Here is a 24,479-nt window from a genome sequence, read left to right as displayed (position 1 = left end):
AACTCTATCTTTCACGTGTCAGCGATTTTGTTTCCGCGCTCACACTTGTGCACCTGCGCTCGTAAGATAGATTCTCGGTAACTCTAACAACCGCGTGTATACGAGGGTTAAAGTCGCGCAGACTACCACACAGTCGCGATAAAGAAAAAGGAAACCCTTGGGACCTTTCATCACCACTGACGCCGTGAATTCGCGTGCCTTGGACACATTTTCTGCACTCGATTCTAGCTGCAAAGCGCCATTACTATTGAGGTGAAAAGAACGTGATATAGAAATCGATGCGTTATTTTTTATGCTTGAAACAATCAATTTTATATTCTATTTTATAATTATTCTTTTTGTGATTTTTAATTTAATGATAATTAAATTAATTATGACTTTGTTGAAACCTCTCTGAAATATAAAATAAGATTGAAAAATCTCATTTGATTTTAATATTTATGTAATTTACGCTTAACAAGCAGGTCATTTTTTATTTTTTGTTGTATATCTTTTTCACTCTCTTTTATGAAAATTTCAAAATGATTGAGTTTGTTTCAAAGATAATTTGTCGTTTATTTTTATTAATGCATTGCAGTATCCCTGATTATATGATTTTATTAAGATGTAATAAAGAACTAATAAATCTTTGTATTTTAGGAGAAACATTGCGAAAATTTTAATAATTTAATCTATCTTTAAATGATTTTTAATTAGAAGACTAACAAGGTGCATGACGTTCTTATTTATATAAGAAAACCATCTACTTCTATTAAGTCTCTTATCTTTTTATTTTATACTTATTTATATAACTCTATAACTTCAATTTTGACATTTTTATGACTGTTAATATAACAAACAAAATCGTTTCATACATCATCTGTATTTATAGAAATGACACAGAGCAAACTACATATTTTCACTATTTTGGTTTAAACATCAAATATGCCTTTTATTGTATTAATTGAGATTTATAAGAAAGTAATTTTTATTTATAATGCATAACGAGATTATGAAACTTTTAATACTGTAGTAACAATTACTTTCCCGTATTAAAGTAAAGATAAAGGATATCTGTTTTAATGAAGAGCATATAATTTGAGTATGTTAAGTTAGCACCCCAACTATAGTACTCAGGAGTTCTGATTATAGTTCCCACTTTGCACTTCCTTTTGACGAGACGAAGAGTTTCCTATAGTTAATAACAAGAGTTCCGCTCAATAAACATTTTTTTTACATTTTTAAAAAATGGGGTGCTAACTTTTTAACGAAATTCAAGGTCGCATAGTTCTGATCAGCTTAATAGAAGTATTTTGTGAATACCTAGAGTTCTTGATACATAAAAAACATTTTTGAAATATAATAAAGTTTAAAAAAAATAGTGAAAATCTTTGAAAATTTTTTTGAGAGTACCGAGTAGTTCTGAGTAGCGTTTCTTATAGTACTCGACGAGGTCTATCGAAAACTATAAGGTGAAAAAGCGATTGGACCAACGGTTTGCAAGATACAGCGACATTTGTTGGAAGATCAACAATTTTTAAAGTGAGTATATCTCGGAAACCGTTGGTCCAATCGCTTTGAGCCCTGATACTTTTCGACAGAACTCACCGAGAACTGTCCAGAACTCCGCTCAGAACTACTCGGTACTCCCAAAAAATTTTGACTTCAAATTTTTTTCTAAGTCCCACGTCGGAAAATTTTTTGAGAGTACCGGGTAGTTCTGAGTAGCGTTTCTTATAGTTCTTGACGAGTTCTATCGAAAACTGTACGGTGAAAAAACGATTGGACCAACGGTTTCCGAGATATACTCTAAAAATTGTTGATTTTCTGACAAATGTCGCTGTATCTTGCAAACCGTTGGTCCAATCGCTTTTCCACCTTACAGTTTTCGATAGAACTCGTCGAGTACTATAAGAAACGCTACTCAGAACTACTCGGTACTCTCAAAAAAATTTTCAAAGATTTCTAATATTTTTTTAAAACTTTATTATTCTTCAAAAATGTTTTTTATCAAGAACTCTAGGTATTCACAAAATAGTTCTGTTAAGCTGATCAGAACTATGCGACATTGAATTTCGTTAAAAAGTTAGCACCCTATTTTTACAAAATTATTAAAAAATGATTATTAATGCGCATTAAAAATCATAGAGAACTCTTCGTATCGTCAAACAGAAGCAGGAATTATCATCAGAACTATTGTATCTAAAAATTAATTTTTCAAAAATTTTTAATTTTTTTTTTAATATTCGAAAATTTTTTTTACATATCAGGAACTTTAAGCAATCGCAAATTGAAGTTATTAAGCCGCTCAGAACTATTTCACCTCGAAATTCGATAAAAAGTTAGCACCCCATTTTTAAAAAATATAAAAAAAATGTTTATTGAGCGGAACTCTTCTTATTAACTATAGGGAACTCTTCGTCTCGTCAAAAGGAAGTGGGAACTTTAATCAGAGCTCCTGAGTACTATAGTTGGGGTGCTAACTTAACATACCCATATAATTTTCTAATATTCAAAATTCACATCAAATTCTTTCCAGGCACCTACAGAGATTATTTTGATCGTTTCATGTTACGATTACCCTCCGGTGTTTTACGTACTTCGAAACGCAATTGTCCCACTAACATTCATACAAGTACAACCCGCAGGCGATGAACTTTTGTTCTTTTGAATGAGATTATTTTCAATGAATATATATAAATATATCAGAACAAGAAAATATACAATTTATTCGATACCGAATTATGTATAATATGTATATACATTTAAAAGATATGAAATATTTTGAATTGTAACGCATGTTATTGCGATTTTAATTAACTCTGGAAATTTGATTTTAACATGATTGCAATTATTACATTCTATCGTAATAATGGGTCGGGAATTCTACCTATTTTGGAAATTTTATTAGCTAATGCAGTTAATATATATATATATATATACACACACATATATACATATACATATCTGCGTGTGTGTGTGTGTACATGGTGTTTTATTTTATTAAATGTAATAGGTCGAATATTTCAAAAAATATGATAGGGAAAAAAATGTTTCAGATAAAAGTTATTTGGTCTGAAAAGACACAAATATTTAAAATCACATGGAAGTTACCATCATTTTTTAATGGAATTATATGATTTGTTTATATAATATGATTCCTCTAATTAATCCGCGTATAAAAGTATCAAGGTATCGAAAAATCAATAATTTAGGAGATAATTTATACTTTAGACTGCGCTGTAAAATCTATAGTGTCAAATTTAACCTAATGTAAGTCGCCACTGCTCTTACTCAATTATATCGTTTTATACTAAAACTACGGTCATATTTGACACCGTGCAGTGTCAAATTGACACGATCTAGTGTCCAATTTAATTATCATTTTAGTATAAAATAATGATATATTTTGTAGGAACAGTGGCGAGTCAAATTAGATTAAATTTGACACTGTAGATTTAACAGTGTGCAGCACATATTAACACGAAGTATAAAATGTTTCGTAACACACTATTAATTTTTCGATAACTTTACCTTGATATTTTTATATGTGGAATAATCAGAGGAATTATATTGTGTAAAAAAAATCATACAGGTCTATTTTAAAAAATGACGGTAGTCTCCATAAAAATTGATTTTTTGAAAATTAATTATATTAATATTTGTTTCTTTTGTACCCTTCATATTTTCCGAGATATTCGACCCATTACGTTTGCAATAAAACACCCTGTATACATGTACAAATATATATCCTTGTTTTCGAAATGATCAAACGTTATTTGCAAATATATTTCCGAGTTTCCATATTTATCTCGTATCACAAACGAATAGGAAATATCAATCTACATTAGCAAGCAAAATATCGCGAGCGAGAGAGCGCGGAATTCGGTTCGACGAACGTATTAAATAAGCATTAAAAACGACATATCCACGAAGAGAGAGATCGTGTGCGTACAGTTAATCGACGTATTGTCTGCTGCGGCCAACGTTTATGCTAAACGAATCGTGTAACGTTGATCCCTATTATTCTTTCACAAAGGTAACCGTGGACACTTGCTGCTAATTAACATGAATTAACATGAGAAAGAGGATCACGAGATTCTGCCAGTGGTAATTCAAATGACTAAGCTAAAGGATAAAGTAAAAGAGAGAAAGTGAAAGACAGAGATAGCTGCAGCGAAGAGAGAAGAGGAAGGCCCATCAAGGTTAACGAACGGGAAGATGATTTCGTTTGTCATTTAACCAATTGACGCTGGCGAGCAACCATTCGTGGACGCCGTAGGGTACCGTGTAGTTGCATGCAGCAGCTGCAGCAGACTCCGGCGCAGTGCCGCATGTAGACACATTTACTCAGGTTAACCCGGCTAAAACGTTTCGCGCGGAAAGTACCGATTATGATTCATTAGCGTCGCCATTCTGGTCGAGAGATTCTCGCTGCTCTCTAACAAGAAAGTATGCGCGCGGAAAAGAGCTGCTACGCGAACGGCTTTGCCAGTGCATTTGAACGTTTAAGGTACGCACACCACTCGCCGTATTGTATCTTCTTCTACTCGTAGAGAAAAGCGCATACGGTACAATAGCCCTTTCCGACGTCATGTATTTGATGAATCTAACAGCGTATTGTGCTACTCGAGCAGTTAACTCGACGTTTTGAGTGCGTTAAACGCGAAGATGCGGATGCAGCATTGACGAATGTCGTAAATACAGAGCGTTAGTAATGTACGAGTAGCACTTTGAATAAACTCGTAACTTTAAAGCAAAAGAAGAAAACTGAAATAATACTGTTCTGCAACGCGGAGATAAAAGAATGAATGCTCTTGTAATTTTCTTTGATACTCTTAATTCTCATTTACAGAACTACGCTGATTATTCTCGTTTTGCGAATGCATTTAGTGTTGTACGCGAATTTTTCACAGATACCGCTTCGACAGCTTTTGTAAATGTAACGTCAGTATATGACTTTAGACGTTTGTTAATTTTCTTTTGCGATTCTTCTCGAATTGGTAAAGATCCCTCGTGAAAACACTATGTAAAGAACAAGCAGACGACACTTGCACATTAGAGACGAAAAGTGCCGGCAAGTCCTGTCGTGGCCAAGCAATAAGGAGACGAAAGAGGATCATAAAGACGCATCGGACGTAACTCGATTATCCGCGCGAAAAGTACGAGACGACGAGCCGTTATACGACATAGTAATTCGAGAGTTGCCTCGTCCGTTCCGTTACCGTTCCCTTGTGTTGAGAGCGATTCTCTGCTGTAATTTAATCGGCTGTCGATAGACGACAATGGCGGCCGTAATCTAAAATTACTTTTTAAGAAGGGCGTCTTTTCTCTTCCTTTCTCTTTTCCCTCTTTCTCTCTCTTTTAATGACGTTTATTAGTACCAGACGGTGTCGAAACTACCGTTATAAGCCCCCTTTTTTTTCATCATAGCACACAAAAGTCCTGCTACGATGGAGAGAAGCTGGCGCGGCTTGATTTGTGAAAAGCAATTCTCGTGTGATGGCTTCTTCTTGACGGCTCGTAATGTTACACTTAGCACGACGGTAGGTTGATGGAAGATAAAAAAAAGTCCTAAGGGTAGACGGCGCCGTAAGCACCGATGACTCGCATTTGACAAAGATCTAAACTCGTTTAATGACGTTCTTACATAGTTGTATAGCTTCTTAGTTGTTTAATTACACGATTAATGAAAATTAATAAAAGGTTGATCTACACAAGAGTATCTACATTAATTGTATAAAAATGAACAAAAATCCGATCCAAGAGCAGATGACGTCGTTGAATAACCCACACAAAGATCTAAGCTCATCTAACGTTCTTTTACAACTTTTTCTTAATTGCTAAATTATACGACTAACGAAAATTAACAAATATCTGACCTACATAAGAATAAATGGTGTCCTCTAATGACTCGCAGAAAGATTCACAGAATGATTAAATTCGTCCAACGACGTCCTTGCATAATTACACGTAGCTTTTTCCTAGGTACTTATTCAAATTTCTGCCATCCGTAATATCGCACGTGTTTTGACTAGTTTCGGATCGATGGAGATCGTCCGTCTGATGTTCGGGGAAAAACAGTGAAAACGATCGTACGGCAATCTCGCTCTGACAAATAAATGTACACTATCTTTTTGCGATCGTAGACTTCGCAGAATATCCACAGTTGCATGTTTTCACCCGTGGTTAATATCGATAGGTGCATCTATGTGTACGAGTCTTGCCGAATATGAGGGCTTATCGAGAAACTATGATATTGAGATCCCGATGGAAAATAGAAGCTTTCGATTGCAACAGCAATATTGTATACATTTTTGCACTGTCGTAAATCTCTTTCGGGGATTGACCTAACGTCCCTACTTGACAAACAAACGCAGTACTGGTCTTTTCCCATCACAGTTTGCGAAGTTATATATGTGTAGTGAGTCGTCTTGTGAGTCCTGATCGAAATTGACTTTCCATTTGCTCCCGATGTGTCAGAAGCTTGCCCATCGTTCTCAAGTCAACAATCGTATTTGCGATAGAATAATGGTAGAACAACGGGAGCGTTTTGATTGAATACTTCCCTGTATACAATTGTACAACCGACCCCCTCTGCTCAGAAGTTCGGACAGTTCGGTAGTATATATCTGAACCTACGGCCTTATCGTAAATTCGTGTTAAGGATGCCTACGCACGCCTGTTACTGATAGGGACCTGGAATTTAGGTCAGATAGTATCCTCTAATAACGTCGCGCATTAATAGGCTTACTTGCGGCTACGGCTGATGCGCGATAGGGTGCATCGTATCTCTCGCGTCCCAGATTACCCGTGTACTTGAAAGCCTCTGAGCGGATACGTATGTGTGGATCCGCGCAATGTGAATGTGTTGTAACCGTCAGATTTTATGTTTATGTGTATATGATATTGTTTGTTGAAACCCATTTACGTCACAGAGATAAAAGTGATTCTTACAATTTTTCAATACTCTACCAAATCCAATAATAACTATTCGTATTTTTACTAGTCAATCTTCGCCATACTTAATTATCATAAACATATTTCTTTCGAGACAGTATGTAATGTTTTAGTTTAATTTTGTTGAAAAAATGTTGATAAAAATAATATAAAAAAATTTTTAATAATAAATGCTTTACTTTCTGCTAATGTAAACGTTTCTTGAGATGCAATCGTATTATTAAATTTTTTAAATCGAATCTATGGTGTCATCTGTGTATAAATTATTAAGACATGACTATCAATGTAGTATATTTACATTTTAGCGGGTAGACAAAGCGTATATGAAGCGTATACGAAGTCACATTTAAATGTCATCTGATAGAATAGAGATGAAAGTATAGTTTCGACCTTTTATCAAGTAGCGAGAGACAATGCATATACAGTACCTCTCTTGTTCTCAACTGTGGGTAGGATTGCAGATCCTCGATATTTACGAATGATTCCGCGTGCACGGATAAACGACTTCGATGCACACGAATGTCAAGAATATTGCATCGATAACCCGCGTATGAAATGCAGAGGAACCATTCGATGCATCGTCGTGTATGCATACGTGTATGGAGCATATCACGATCGATACCTCTGTTTCCTACTACGAGCATTCTCATATCTTTATGAAAGCTATTGCAAAACACACGCTGAAGACGAAACGAGAAACTTTGATAAGCGGAAATCGATCATTGAGCTTTGGCAAATTATATGGAATGCAAACAGATAACATAGTTCTAGAGGGCAATTTCACGAATATTTCACGTCTTGATAAATTGCATTTCGCACAGTGAATTATCGTTTTGCGCGTCAAAGACCTTTACTGTAGTATGTCTATGATTGCATTACGAGAAAATATTTGCTCGAAATTTCGTTACATCAAATACTCCATAACAACGACTGAAGCAGTACTACCTGAGTAAATGTTCGACCGAAGCTCCGGCTTCGTGTATGTTCTACTGACGCGACGCCTAATGTGCATAAATTGTAAACCGGAGAGGGTAAGAGCTGCTAAAGCGCGAGTGCATCATCGATAATCTGTTTCGCTTCCATCTAAGCCAAGGACCCTTTCAATCCTACTCATCGCTTTAAAATTTTTTATACGTATGTTCTTTTCTTAACCAAATTTTTTCATTATTTCATTTTCAATATATATGATGTAAAATACTTCTTTTTTTAATAGATTTATAAATATATACCGTCTATCTCTTTCTCATTTAATTACTTTTAGAGCCCTTCAACTTTTTCTCACATCTGGGAATTAATGATCTATATTTGATACACAAACCATTAATATGCACCCGTAATATCCACATTCGTATTTCAATGTAATTCGGGACGCTGCACGATAAACGTTTTTACGCATCGATGAGTGTTGTGGCATATATAGGTAGGAATTATGAGAACGATTGATCGTGTTTGCATCCCAATTAATAATTCGACGAATTCGTATACCATAATAATAGTTATTGCTGTTCCATTATGAAAATGCCCCCGCATGTTTGAATGTCGACCGGTTCTGGCTTATCCTGTTTCAGTACAAAGGTTCGATTTTCGGTTTATGGCGAGAAGCTCGATTGCTGAACGCATACTAATTTGGTACATGCGCCGATAATATACCGTTGGATCTGCTCGTGACAAACATAAAGGAGCTCAATAGCAAGGAATGTATCCATTAACTGCTGTTTCTAAAGAGAATAATCTAGCTGTGATCTATATATGTAAAACATAAAAATCATATATAATACTATCGAATTCAATTTACAATCTAAAAAAAAAAAAAAAAGGTAAAAGAGGATACAGAGAATAAACTGTTGAAAGAAACTTTTGTTTCTTAAAACTTCTCGAAAACTATAATTTTAAAAGATATCGGTTATCAAAACTTTCAATTTTCTGTATAATTTGAAACACAATATCAACGATATTAAGATATAAAAAAAAATTATCTGTATATATTTAATATTGTATCTTTATATATTCACGGTGAGATAGCTTAATTGCGGTAAATACCAGGAAACTTGCAGAATGCCCGATGTTAATAGGTGTCCGGAAGAACTCGTTGCAGCGGCGCTAAAGGGTCCTTTGTGGAGCTACGCATACGTTCCGAAATTCCGGCGTTGCTGGTACATCCACGTTCTCTGCACGGATATACCGGGCACGTTGTATCCGTCTATGTTGAAAGCGGAACTTTGAGGACAGGTTGAAAGAGCTGCCGTGCATTCTTCGAGGGCCGCTCGTTACGGGGGTTTCGTTACGAAGAATTTGACAGAAGAATTTGCTTCTGGACTGAAGCCAATCGAAACGTTCCTTTTGCTCTTTGAAAGAACATTTGATATTATCATGAAAACTATAACGTAGCATAAAGTAACGCGAGGCTCGCTCTATAACGAGAAAATATCTCATAAATATGTAAAATTTCTGAGATAAGAGATGGTTTGAGAAAATGCGTTGTATGTGTATGATCAATATCGCGAAAATTCTTCAGACTCTTGATATATGTGTATGATATATCAATAGCTTATTCTAGCAGCGTGCTGAAAATTATTACGTAAATTGCCACTTGTTAATTTTTAATAAATAATTTAAAGTTAAAATTGCAATGTGAAGATTGTGTATATCAAGCGATATATTTTTTATGTGTACTAAAATTTATATGATAAATAACACATTTCTTTATAAAATATTGACTATAACAAATAATTTCTATTATTACAGTTTAATACACCGAGATACGAGGCCAGAACCAGCGATACGATGTTCGACTCTGAGAGGAGCGACCAGACTACCGTCAGCACCAGACCATCGCAGTGAAGCTCGATTAAGGATAGACCCAAAGGTGTTGGTCTTCGTAGAAACACTGTACTCGAGGCTAGGCCGAGAGATAGCTGAGCTGCTAGTTTATAATCGAATAAAGTGAGTACGGACTATTTTTCTTTCGTACTGCAGGCTAGCACGAAGGATTGAACGGCCCTTCTCATTTATTGACAAAACAATTACGAGTCTATACGATCCACTGCAAACTATTTTTATTGCAACAGATAATTATAATTATAATTTATTTACCTAGACAGATAAAGCTTGTCGTAGATACCTAACCTACTTGCACCGCGTTTCGCAACACGTCTTTTATGCGCATCGACCTGATTCAGGAAAAAAGACACTCTAACGCGACCTAAAAGTAGGTCGTCAACGTAAGCTTTCTTCGGAGTTCTCGGCCGCAATAGTTCATACTATTAGACAAAAAGTATATGGCTAATGGCACCCAGTTGCTGAAGTCGATCAATATCGTGACACGTAGGTACTCCTAAATGTGAGAGTTCGCTAGTTCGCAATCCTTTTTATTCGTAAATGTTTTACTTCTCTTTCATGAGAAAGAAATAGTAAATGATCAAGAAATAGTAAATGAGTAATATTCCATGAATTTGAAGCAAACACTTTATTCTCGTATTTTTAACTATATATCGATAATAAATATACATGGTTACATTAATTCTCTACAAAAGTGTTTGCCAAAATAAATTCTACTACTCATCGAGGATTTATAGGAGAAAATTGTATTTTATTTGTGAAAAGCTACTCTGTGCTCTTTTATTTTTACAACAAAAAAAAAACTCTTGTTAGTGTCGCGAATGTTCATCGGGAGAAAATATTTCAACATTTTTGGGGGAAAAAAACTATTACCTAGATCTTGTTGTAATTCTCCCATAATGCTGATCCGAATTTTTCAAAAAATTCCCGGCATTTATAATTCCGCGACGGAGATTCCGCAAATCCCGGTTTTACTACATCGTCGGCGATGTTATTTCGTGAATGTCGGTATAAAAATTAGAAATGCAGATTTCTCAACCATCGTAAAGTCCGGACAGTTTTTACGTTATTATACGGGTTCCGCGAATATTTTAAAACCATTTCTGCCATCTAGAGAGTCAGAAATCGGCACATTGTCGATTCGCGAATATCGTGAAACCAGTTACCTCGATTCTTACAATCGCCTTATTAACTTTATACTCAATCCGATGTATTGAATCTTTTTATTTCGAAGAATTAAGTATCTTGAAATACCTTTTATAAAATCACCGCGAGAATGTCGATTGGAATAACGTGTACTAATAATAGAGAAGATATGAAGAGCGGCGGAAAGTAATCGCTCATTTAGAGCTAGATATTTCACATTTCAGTATGCAATTTTGCACGGTTACATGGATATTGTTAATATGTAACAATATAAATTGTTAACAGGTAAACATAGAGAGTGGTAGAATAAGTAATCTGAAATTTGGATGACTTGTTAAATAAATATTAACGTACGATAAATAGGGAAGGTACATAATATGGTACAACTATATAACGAAGCTGTATCGAGCGAAATTTCGTATCTACGTACAGCGCAAGATTTCACGTTTCCATTCCGCGAAAATTGCATGATATGAGCATGCCTGAAAAGTTCGAATTCGCTATTGAGGATATGGTATATCGCGACTTCATGATGTGCATTCCTTAAACGGTAATAGCCGAGCCAAAAGCCTGTTATAGAAGTCGAGGGAGGACCACTCGAAACTTTGACGCTCGATGGGAGAGAGAGAGAGCTTAAGCCGGATATGTCCTCGGATTTCGAAATAGGATAAGGTCCTGAGAGAGATCGAAAGAGGGAGAGAAAGAGAGAGAATGTAAGATGGAGAGGGAGAGAGAAGGATAGGCGGAAGTCACCTACGTATTCTCTCTCGATTATCTCCCGATTCTTCCGCAGTTGATCAAATAATAATGTCGGGATAATGCGATCCGTTGCTTGCTTCCGCAGGCCTTGGTGCTTATCGGGAATTATAGTGGCGCAGCAGCGTGACACGGTGCACATGAGAGAGCACATTGTAGTTTAGAGCACAACACGAGATAGAGACGAATAGCGATTAGGGGACTTGCACCATCCTTCGCCGTAGGAGGAACGAATAACATGCAGCGTATAACACGGCTCGATACCGAGTGAACATGCGGGGTGTGCGTATCCTCGTAAACTGGCGTGCGATGGAGCAGTTCTCACCTGTGAGTTAGAGAGAGGTAAAGCATCGGTATGCCGATATGATCGGAAAGGTAACCAACAGGCCGGGTATCAGTGATACGCGCGCGCTCACGAGAGCACGAGGGAACCAAGCTCGTCGCGGTGGTATCTCATTTGCTTTATCCGGCGCAATTTCATAATCGATACCGGTGCCTGAGGGATAGGGGGAAGGGGGCAGGTGATCGTCCACGCTGGCCGCATAGCATCCCACCTATATGTACAGGCAAATTTTGTTGTCGGAGATTGCGAAGTGCAGATATGGAAAGCGTCGCGCCAGATCGTGTTTCGCCGCGAGCCGCCGTACTATATGTACACGTACGAGTACGTCGACGCACAACGGTGTACATAATGAAATATTTATTGATGCGCCGTTCCCTTTGCGTGTAGAAGAGCATCACTATGTCTGCCTTACGCCGTGTATATACATGCACGTAATGCGATATGGAAAAGTTTTGAATCTGGGATCCAGCTGCGCGCTAGATAAAATGCGATATCTTGCCCCGGGATACTCTTTCGAGCCCGGGACGTTAGAAAAATAGGGGCGGAGTAAGAAGTTTCTATAAGCGAGTTGAGTTTTCAACCCATTTTACCTTACATACGAACAGCGTCTGTTTTATCTTGCCTGCAGCTTTTATTGCTTATTAACTGCTTTTATGTGCACTCATATTGTTTTATCGATTATGCCCACATCACAAACGATGAATAATGCAAACACAAAACACACAAGATGCTTCAAATTACTGAAGATCTATTCTGTCGACTTTTACGTAGGGAATTTTATAAGATACGAAATGAATATTAGAATGTATACGAGGAACTGCTTGGTATTGAAAATTAATCTCTTTATGGAGGTAAACTTCAATATAAGACAAGTTACAAAGGAAACTTTTACAAAGAATACAGAAATTCCGATTTGATACGACTTCCGACGCATATAAAAATCAATCAAACAGTCAAGTGTCAATTGTGTTTATCGCCGATATTCTGTACTCGACACATGACAATCAATCGAATTTTCTTTCATTTCTCACGATAGATTTAGTTCATTGATAGATTTCTCGATGCATCTATCTATCAAGAAGCTTTCGATAAAAGTTTGCGTGTTATCAGCGTGAAGAAAAAAAGTCTTCTATTTCTGAATCGAGAGAACGATGATATCGATTACGCTACTCTAACACCAGCATGTCATCTCCCTCGAGTTATGTATATTCCAATACTAACATAGTCTGCGCGACATGGTCTTCGTTAAGCTGGGATCACACGATGCATGATTTCTTGAATGATAAGCATGCACCTGCTTCGATGCATGAACATGTTCTGAAGGTGTGATCCACTTAACGCTGCAAATGTTTGTTGATTAATCAGATGAAAGAATCTTACGAATCGATCAATCAAAAAATACTTCAAAGCATTCGCAGCTTTAAGTGGGTTGCACCTCTACACGAGAAGAAGGATTTTGTTGAAAATTATATGTAAAAATTTAGCTAGCTACACACACACACACACACACAAATCTGAAAATAATTTTGTTTTGAATAGCGAGATAATTATACGTGGGAATTTTAAGCATGATGAACAATACTACGAAAAGTTTTGACATTCTTGCAACCAATTTGAGCGTGCCAATTTTCTAACAGAATTATTTTTAGATCTCAGTATCTAATTGAATTTTTTAATATTTCAGCAAACTCTTTCTGTATAAAATACATGCATCGGAACAGCCATAGTAGTATATACGCATACTTATCATTCAAGAAACCGTGCGTTGTTTGATTCTATCTTTAACCGCGGCATTATCGACGAGGGAAAAAGATGGCGACCGTGCAAAGGATAAATGTTCTACGTCGCGTATCGTCGAGGCAAGCGCGCTGATCAATCCCTGTGACGTGTATTTTTTCATCACACGCATCGGCGAGTTTCATCTCGAATCCGTCTTTTTGTTTCGCGACTCATCTCGCCTTTGTTCCGTCACGCTTCCGGCGCACGTTATCTCGCAGTTTCTCTTGATTTCTCGCCCGTTTCTCGTGTATTCGTTGGCTCGTACGAAAAATAGATGAATAGGTAGTGTCACGGATCCGAAGGTGTCTTGACGGGAACAGGCGGAGACGTCGCGGTGTTAAGCTATCTTACCTTATCGCACACGAATTACGGCGGCGCATTTTTCGTTTCTCCATAATTTATAGGAGAGAAAACGCGGGTGTTATGTACACGTGCCCGCTGTGTGTACACGCACGGAGCTGAATTTTTGATAGCAGCTGCGCGCTCATCTCCGTGATTTCCGGCACACACGTTATAATATGCGCGATACGGTCGTTCGCGCGGAAGTAACATCTCAGTGCGGAGATATTTCGGAATTACGGGGAAAAATATGCAGCGTTTATTCAGCCTTTCGCAGGAGAACCGCACCGATGGTGCTTCGAGGGACATCGCGCGCGCTGTGCCGTTTATTTTCAGACCGTAGAAGAAAATCAACGTCTGTCACGTAAACCCCGCTATTTATATCAAGCCAAGTTGCGTACAACGTGTACAAGTGTCGCGTAATTACTTGAGATATTGCCGCCTTGAATAAGATAAAGAGGTATTGTACATTCTTGAGAGAGGTACAACGCCGCCCGCGTTACAAGGTTTGATTTCATTCCTTAGTCGCTGCAGCTTCCACCTAGTACAACCGAGAACTCTTGATATATTACCGGCATAAATTCTTGTAATTTAGAAAAATACGTAAAACGTAGGTAATTATACGATAGTTGTACTGTTAGAGAATTGCCGGTATTTATTTAGGTACAGGGAAATTTTATAACACTATACTATGACGATGACTGTTCGGTCTCTTGTTTTATATCGTATTTCTTTTATCTCCGCTTTTCCGAGCGTCACAGTTCGCAAATATACTCGCGGCGTAAAAATAACATAGATAGTCTGTAGTATCTCCATAATTAAATGGGCAATGCTTGCTAATAATACAACCAGGAACAGACAGTTATCATGACATAAGTAATGCAAACCCAATGGTATAAGAGCGAAAAACTTCTCGTTTGATATGAGAAAGACAGAGTGATATTGATTTAGCTATATAGAATATTTTTAAACATCACAATTGACTATTTTTACCATTTGTATATGTATAATGTATACATCTTTGCATAAAAATATAATCGAGAAATATGCAATGTTTTTCTTCAGCATATTTTTCTTTAACAAACAGTGATTTCTTATCTCAATGTTTTTGTCGATCAGTTATACTTGACTTCGGACATTAAATTATAAAATGCACATAGTTTACAATAGTCTATGGTCATCTGGAATGTTTTTATAACGGCGAAAAAATGTGAATGTAAAATATTATTTTCAATGTATATTATTTTATATATTTTTTTTCTTTTTTAATAACAATGTTTTACTAACTTTTAAATATCCAGTTTTATAGAAAACCTGCAATAAAGAAGCACTATATTAATTAAAAAAAATTTTTTTTAAATATTGTTATATAATAAATTATTTAAACGTGCTTATTCCGTTAAATATTTGTTTGATCCACTTTTTTCAGAAAATTGTGATTAAATAGGTATCCATAATGTTCTCAAATATTAAAAATCAGAAAGCAATATAATATATAATATAATGTGTTATCAATAATAATGATTTTAATTGAAATGTAAATATCATTCCAGATTTTACGTAGTCACTAAAAAATTACTAAGAATTACTAAAATAAAAATAATTATATGACTACTCCCAGGTTATGGCAATAATCTTTAATCCTTTATGCAAGAAAAAAGGTTTAGATTACACTGAGGAAAATGTCTGATTGGATTAATTGGAATTCTGGTTGAAAATGTAGATAGAACAGAATTTTCTGGTTGGTTCTATTAAATTTTGTTTGTGATAATCGGAATTTTGATTAATATATAATTAGAATTTTCTGGCTTGTCTATTCTCAAGTAGACATTTTTCTCCGTGTAAGAGTGAAACCGGTACTAAGGGATGATTGACGATCTACTGGAATACCAGTAGATTTCAGGCTTTCAGAAACGTAGAAAAGTACCATTGTTTACACATGATGTACTTGTTCCTTTACATGGAGTTGTCAACATTTATGCGAACGTGACAGTCTTCGCTCGTTTGTATTTGGATCTAGCTGCTATTAGAGATTTTTACCTGTCGCCTCACTAGCCCGCTCTCTTCTCAAAGAGTTACACATCGTTGAACACGTATTGGGACATTATGGCACCGTACACATGCATATTCTCGCGCACATCGCGACATGACGTATGACCGACAACAGCCGGACTTCGCGGATTTCCGTTAGAAATAAATATGTATCTGTCCGACGCATCGTTACATACGACATGACGAAGGTCTTGCGCTGAAAATATATTCTCCTCCACCCGACACCCGCATACAGCAGGAGCAAACAGGATAAAAAAGTATCCAAGCGACCTTGCGCTGAACTAACCCGTGTGAAGCTGGCCCGCCAATATTAAAAAATCGATTTTTTTCTTCATGCATTCGTTTGCTCACGAATGCTCAGTTGGAATTTTCGTTTGTTCACCCTTAGTTCAAAAGACATACGAAAATTATGTTTTGGAGGGCCAGCCTCACACGGGTGCTGAACTATCACTTTGCAAATCGCATTAATAACTTTCCGACGCACATCGTAATATTTAGTTAATGATTAATAAAGCAGCGATATTTTGACATTCTTCGTAAAACAAAGGTAAATCTTTTAACCCTTTTTTAAATCTTTTTTTAACACTATATTAGTGTGAAATAACACGATATATTGATTAATGGCGACTTTTGATTAAATTTGACGCGATAGATTTAACAGAGTATGTCAAAAATATAGGTAAATATACATGGTAAAGATTTAAATAATTCACACATCGAGCGATATTTTCTCTTCGATTTATAATCATATAGAATTTATTATTTCTGAATATGATATTTTATATTGAACAATTTTTATCCCGAATAGCTGGAGCGACAAGCGTAGAAATATCGTCTGTGAAATAACTTCGTTTTTATGTTGGATTCGTGCCAATGGATAACATGATTTACTTACTTCTCGTGCCGGTAGCATTAGTCAGAATCGTTAAACGGAATTCATAATCCTTGTCGAGATTACGCATTATACACATGATGATTCAGTTCCATCGATTTGGCACTATCTCCACTCGTTAAAATCATTACACAGAGACTTCGTAATCTCTCCCGCAATATTAAACGTGTGGCGGATATAAATAAGCATTTTGCATACATACATTTATCTATTTGCTAATGCACGTATACAGAGTAAAGTCATCGAGATTGATTTTATTACGCGGGAAAATTATATCACAAGTACACAAAATAATATATAATATATTCAATTTAATGCGGACTACCGTATATTTGATAATTGGTCATTTATGCGCATTAATTCATCTTTTAATATTTTAATTAGTAATCGACCGATCATATCATAAACATTTATTATGGAAGAAAAAAAAACTCAATCTCATTTAATGTGGTTTTTTATTTTTAATAAGCGCACCAAATGTAATTATATGTGTAACTACGGTGCATATATAACATACTCTTTTGCCCAGCGCACATACAAACACCATGGAAATTCTCATAGAGAAATAGATCAGTCGGTAAACGGAAACGGGTATTGCTGAAAGATTGGCGGATGTAAAACAAACTACCTGCGAGTACTCAAGTGAGGAGCAGAACCGCGCACGAGAGAGGGTCGCTAAATTAAAACCCTCATCAAGGATTCAAACAAATTCCAGCTCTATGTCGAACAGATTAGGGCCTTGGGCCGTGCCAATTCGGGACTGCCGTTTTAAGCCGGCGGAAATCAAGCGGGTGAATTACCGGCTTGATTAATACTCTCGGCGGTTTTCGCCTAATTATCCCGGGAGCCCTGTAATTAATGGCAACCGGGAAGCGCTACCCGAGCTAATCGTATTTTTATTTCTACGTACGGAAAAGTGGTGGTTTTGGATTGATAAATTCTCTCGTGGTATGGCAACCGGGAAGCGCTACCCGAGCTAATCGTATTTTTATTTCTACGTACGGAAAAGTGGTGATTTTGGATTGATAAATTCTCTCGTGGGACAGCGATGAGAGAGAGAGAGAGAGAGAGAGAGAGAAAGAGAGAGACACCATGAAAATAAGACAAGCAATTAATACGGACCAAGAAAGCAATGAAAGGCGAATGCCGGCCAATTGGAAAACAATTATAGTGGTGATCGATACAAAAGTGTCGCAAGAAAAAGCTGAAAATTCATCTCCTCTCAGTGGGAGATTGATCGTAGCCCGCTTGCCCCCAGTCTGAGAACCGTAATAATTATCGCCATGCTCAATTACGTCGTTGCGTACCTGTCCGATCGTAAAATCCTTCATTTGTTTTGGCCTCGTAATCAGTATTGCTGCTACTATCGGTCATTTCTCGTGCCTTTTCGTATCATAGAACTCATAATTTTTTTTCTTTCGACCCCCATGTATCATGTCGATCAAGATAAAAGAACCACTCTTTCTAGTGTTAAATTTTCGACAGAAATTTCATAAACGTATAAAATACATAAAAATTAAAGCCGAAAAACATTTAAGATGTATTGTTAATTAACGCACATTTAATTAATTATTATGATTTATAAATTATGTTTCTATCTCAATTAACTTTATTGATGAAAAATATTAATATAATTGACCATAGACATATATATTATTATATATGATTTAAAAACAATATCAGATGTAGTAGCAGCTATTAAAATGATTGTCAGCAATATTAAAAACTCAGCAATATTATGTTAGAGAAAATATTTTCGTTAAAAGAATTGAGTATAGAATTTAAATGATGCACATTTCGAAAATATTAATCCATTGTGGTATATTTATCATCAATAAACTTACATACATTTTACTTATACCCATTAAAAATTTCAGATTTCTCTATTTTCAGCATAATTTTCGTATTTTAAATAACTGAATATATTTGAAAATGACAGCTTAATTTTAACACCTACCTATGGAACACTCAGTAGTTTGAATGAATTACAATGAATTTACAGAACACACAAAATACGTGAAGATTATAACGAAGAACATAATATCAACTACGAGAAACAAAACAAAATATTCCGGTGTTGCATCAGCAAAAGTTCTACAACAAACAATTAAAAATGTATTAAAATATTATAATTTATTACCGTAATGATTAATTATATTCCTTCACACGCTATTTTGCTATAAATCGCGTTGATAAAATTTCCACATTCTTTACAATATTGTTATTAAATTCATTATTAAATCTATACATATATGTATATCACCTTTATATGTATATCATGACCTGTATTTTTTTCTCATTCGTAAAACGAAGCCGTAATTACATGGCTTCCATGTGAGTAGAATTTCACATTTCCGTTATAGTAGAAACGTTTCTCTTCGCGGCTGACCCGTTTAATTGTCTCGACAGGTTTCACCGAATTTCGTTGTGGTTACATGTTCCTCCCCTCGCCCTTTCCACCTTCGCAACCTCCACGGACGCGACATATAGAGTGTCGGCGTAATAAATACGTCTCCACCCTGTCTTCGGATGTCACTTCCGCCTGGGAAAGCGCGGAAATTCAGCGAGACGACGTAATTCTGCAACGTGCAACGCATCCACATGTGTCGGATTGTGAACGTTTCGCGGTCGGATCGTTTTATGTATTTACCCTCCGCACCCGCGTGGATATCTTTCCGTGCGAATAATTTTCGACGGATTTATTAATTACGCGTTTCAATCATTCTGTATGTTTTCCGCGTATTTTCGTGGTTCAACGAGCGACTGGCATTGCGAATTTATTACTTTCATACGACAGCGACGGGTGGGAAAGGTGAAAATGATTTATTTGCTGAATTAATGAAAAGGCAACAAAAGCGGTAACCACCTTTGCAAAGATACACAATTTTGCGCTAACGAAGAATTTATCGGACTTTAATAACCTCCGTTATGAAAAATAGCCTTCAGTCTTGAAAGGACAGAGGAAAGATGGATTTATTATTACGATTTGGATCTCGTCAAAATACACAATAATGACGAAACGCGGTAAAAAAGAAATAAACCGAGACCGAACTGGACAGAACGTGAACTACACTGGCCGTGAGAGCAGAGAGCGTTATTACTCTTTGATCTGTACTTCTCCAGAAAATAGAGTTCCACGGGTGAAATGCATAAATAGCAAAGCCGTATATTTCTTTGTGATCCTTCGTTCTGCGCCTTCGATCAGGTCTCAAGACACGTTTATAGCGGCGTCGAAGGGTCGTTGGGATCTCGCGCGAGAGAAGACGAACGTGTAAAGGGGATCAAAGGCGCAGGGAAGCCCGAGAAATTCATAAAGCGCTTCTTAAGCTGGCATAGAAGAACATCAGTCAGTGACCTTCTTGCGTCGGCGAACGATCCGGCTTGCCCTCAAGAGGATTCGCCGGGAGTTCGTTTGGTCGAACGGCAGTCGATGGCTCCGTACAGCAGAGTTCAAAGCTCCCTTGGAACGTCGACGGATATCACCCCCCTTTTTGCCAGATATCCCTCGCGGAACTTTCAAGCCCGCCACATCCGAGTACCCCTCTTATCGACCTCCATTCAATCGGCGGATGAACCTCACCCGCGCCTTCCTTTTCGCGGATCTCCCATTCTCTTTCTTTGTCTTCAGCTAAAGACTAGAAGGGATTGAGATAATACGACTTGTCCGTAACCGCGATCGAAGCCGATAGAAATCTGAGAAGTTGAAAAATGTGGTTAAACGGCGCATTACACGCGAAGTGTGAAAGAGATTTTTCTTGTAAGACTTTACTTTCGTTAGTAAATAAATCGAATTTTGCAATATTCGTGTTGTCTTACATTAGTATTGATATTATTAATAGGTACGGTAAATTCTTAAAATATATGAGATATTTATAATGCTTTAATAAAATTAATATTTATCTTTATATCTTTTTTACAATTTTTCATGAAATGTTTCAAAATACTTAATTTTTTATTGCGATGTATGATATTATTTGCAAAGCTTATATGTAAATCGTATTTATATACACAAACTCAAATATAATTAGTAATCGAATATTATGATTAATCGAATATGTCGATATGTTAATATTATTAAAATAATCCAAAAATATACACCAATGAAAAATATCAGATATCGGTGACTTTTCTGTTTTGATTGACATGATATTTAGTCGGTCACACCTTATTAATATTTTATAAAGAGAGACGGATTTAATACTTTAATTTATTAATAACACGTGCTTTCAGCAGATTGGCACATGAAAAATAAATGCTGCTGCAACCATCGATTTCCATATTAATATATTTTTTGATGGAATAATATTCTACCATTTTCATCATTTACATATATTTTAATCTTTTTAACATAATCACAGAGTGATACTGATGATATTTATTCGCAAAAATGTGCCTGCGTGTGTGTCACTAATTACGTTGTTCTATATGCACATAAATGCCTAAATACACTGAATGTATTTCTTTTCACCTATGAATTTTCTCGCTAATTTGCGAATACATCTTTTTTAACAATAAAGTTTAATTGAGCTTTTGAACTATAAGCACGCTCTTACTGTAAACGTAAAGATTTTTTTCTCTATAAATTAAAAATTTTCTAAAACTTCTCTTTATCAATAGATTTTCTCTGTTTTTAGTTTGAATGAATCTTTCTTTAACTAAAATATCAAAAGTTCGATCGCTCTTGAATTATAAGCAATTTACAACGAAAGAGATTTCCCTCTAATTAAATTTTCTCCAAAACTCTTTTAGTTTATTTTGTCAACAAAAATTTGAGTGCATGTCATGTTGAACATTAAAAAGTTTAAAGCGACCAATTACGAGACGCTGTACATTGGACATTTCAAGATTTGACTGAAATGATTGAAAAGTTAAATCTTGAGGTAAATCAGCAAATATCGTTATAAAAAGATTTTTCATCGCTAAATAAAAAGAAGCACGAGTTCGGCATATCGTAGTGCGCAAATCCTGGCGAGGTAACGAATGAAAAGGATCGACATTAACTGCATGGGGGGGGGGGGTGGGGGGGCGGGGTGAAGAGGTTTACGACTGTCCATCAAGATTTCAAATCACTTGCAGCAGCGCGCGGAAGCGCGAGCGTTCTCCCAACTTTCCGTGAAAACTCAACTTTTGTAGGAATACGTAATTTCGCTTTCCGGCAACGCGTAGAAACGGTTGTTGATGAGCGACGCTAGGCAGTCTGCCACTGCTCGCCGCTCTTCTTCCACGTTGCACTTATACATCGTGCCTGATGAAACGAGTCGCGCCAAGTTACTAACATTCACGAGGATCAACTGCGATAGCGCCGTTTCTTCGGACTGCAGCTTCAACGTAGAACATCATAAAACTGCGCGAGTAGGCTATGAAATTAACTTCCGCCACTCGTCCACGCCTCGCAGATAAATCATGCGAGACTGAATCCCGCAAAGACGAGCACCGCGCGGTACAATCGGGAAATCGCTGATTCACTCGGCGATCTATTCTCTTCACTTCTCTCTTTGGTGGGGTCGCATTAAGCTCAAGATCGAATTTCAACTACGCACGAGAACAAATCAAATATCGTTCGCCGGTATATAAATGTCTCTAGAACGGATTTGAATTATACATGAAAAAGAAGATGAAATATTCGGTTACTTTATCTCCAGCGTAATGTCTAAAATATATTCTTTACTTCCTATAAATTGTCTTTAATTTTTTTATTTTTAATGACCAAAAGATTTAATGAAATGATCTTATTGGAAATTATATTGAATTTGCATATTAAATGATGAGAAGAAATCTATATAAATGGAATTTGACATCGTTTTAAGTTTGGCGTCTCGCTTAGATTCAATCAACGAAAGTTAGAAATAACTACAAGCTGTTTTCTTTGCTTGCAGCTGTTTCGGAAATCTCATAAAGCATGACCGAGTTAAGGAATTAAATTGCGCAACTGGCGAAAAGTGGCGAATTGTCGAAAGAACTTCTCAAAATCCAATAAGTGCAGTACAGAGGAAAGATTAAAACATCTTAAACAATGTGAACGAAACGAGCAATCGCAATATTATTCTTATAGTGTACATTTGACAATTATAATTGTGATTAAAGATTCTTTTTGTAAATTAATAATTATGATGATCTATATTGAAGACGGGAGGTACGTTTTAAAAGAAAGTAAGCTTTTTAAATTGCTTTCTTGCGAAACCGACTATTTATCGTTCCTAGTTTCATCTATTATTTAGAGAAGTTCGCATCCACGTTGAATCAAGAAAGATCTTTCCCTCGGCTAAGCTGGAGATCCCCCTTGAACCTCCGAGCACCCTTCTTTCTACCGTAAGACTTCTATTCAATTCCGAATGAATTTCAAGCCCTCTCACATGCTTTCTATTTAGCGCTCCACCTTTATTCGCGGAAAGGGTCGAACACAGACAAAACGGCATAATAAAGTCTACGTACGATCGCATTCCATGAAAGAGATAGCCTCTACCTTACTCCTTTCTCAACACGAAACAACGTACGGACGTAATTATCCACCAGACATGTACGTATTACTGCTATTCATACACATATATTTTTTTCTTTTAAATTTAAGCGAAGCAAAACACAATGAAAAGAATACGTGAAATATTAAAAATAATTGTTTAGTCGGTCAGTAGACTGGGAAACTTTCTAAAAACATCATCTATGATTTAAATTTGCATTGCTAAGAGTAGTTTAATAATAAGTTATTTACATTATAAAATCGATATAACAATTTCCTCGCTAATTTATATATGCTAATTCCGGTATAACAAGAAAGTTGCTAAAAGGATCAGAACTAATATCACTAAAGTTGAAAGATTAAAACCATTCAATTATCTGTATAATAAAATATTTAAGAATAAAAAGTATACTTGTGACAATTAAAAAAATTTATATATATGTACATATAACATATTATATTACGAAAAGATTTGAAAACTTAATATGATATTTAAATCGCTAAAAATCGAACGGATTAATACAATATGGATTTCAAGGAAAATGAAATAAAAATTATATCATAAAAAAGCATAGTGATAAAATTTATAACTGGGTTTGATTTCTTATTACAATATTTCAACTTATTTTTCAAAAAGAATAATCTTTATTGGGCTCAAGTTTGGAAAAAAAAAATTAATCTTTTATAAGCCAATACGTAGCGGGTACGCGATTCTCATTGGACACTTCTTGCAAGTTTGATTCGAAGAGAGGTCGAACCATCTTGTGATGAATTATCATGGCTTGAGTATCCTTTCCCCCTAAGAGCGCTCTACCCGAGTCCACTCTATACTGATCCGAATATTCGTTACAACTTCGTGTGGTTTTCTGTCGCGATTGGCACTCTTGCTCGTAACTTTGTTTCCCAATTTCGTTGCCGCATCGCCTACCAACTGCGAA

General features: G+C 36.1%; 1 protein-coding gene across 1 annotated transcript in view; it reads left to right on the top strand.

Moving 5' to 3' along the window:
* Positions 1–24,479, top strand: part of sfl (N-deacetylase and N-sulfotransferase sfl) — a 74,468-nt gene that overhangs the window by 19,609 nt on the left and 30,380 nt on the right. Inside the window, exon 2 of the mRNA XM_018541782.1 lies at positions 9,685–9,882. Coding sequence (XP_018397284.1) covers positions 9,685–9,882 — 198 coding nt within the window. The remainder of the gene's footprint in view (positions 1–9,684; positions 9,883–24,479) is intronic.

Source organism: Cyphomyrmex costatus, unplaced genomic scaffold (genome assembly GCF_001594065.2).
Source record: "Cyphomyrmex costatus isolate MS0001 unplaced genomic scaffold, Ccosl1.0 scaffold30, whole genome shotgun sequence".
NCBI lineage: Eukaryota > Metazoa > Arthropoda > Insecta > Hymenoptera > Formicidae > Cyphomyrmex > Cyphomyrmex costatus.
Note: the sequence above shows the minus strand (reverse complement) of the source record. Positions and strands in the feature narration are given on the sequence as shown.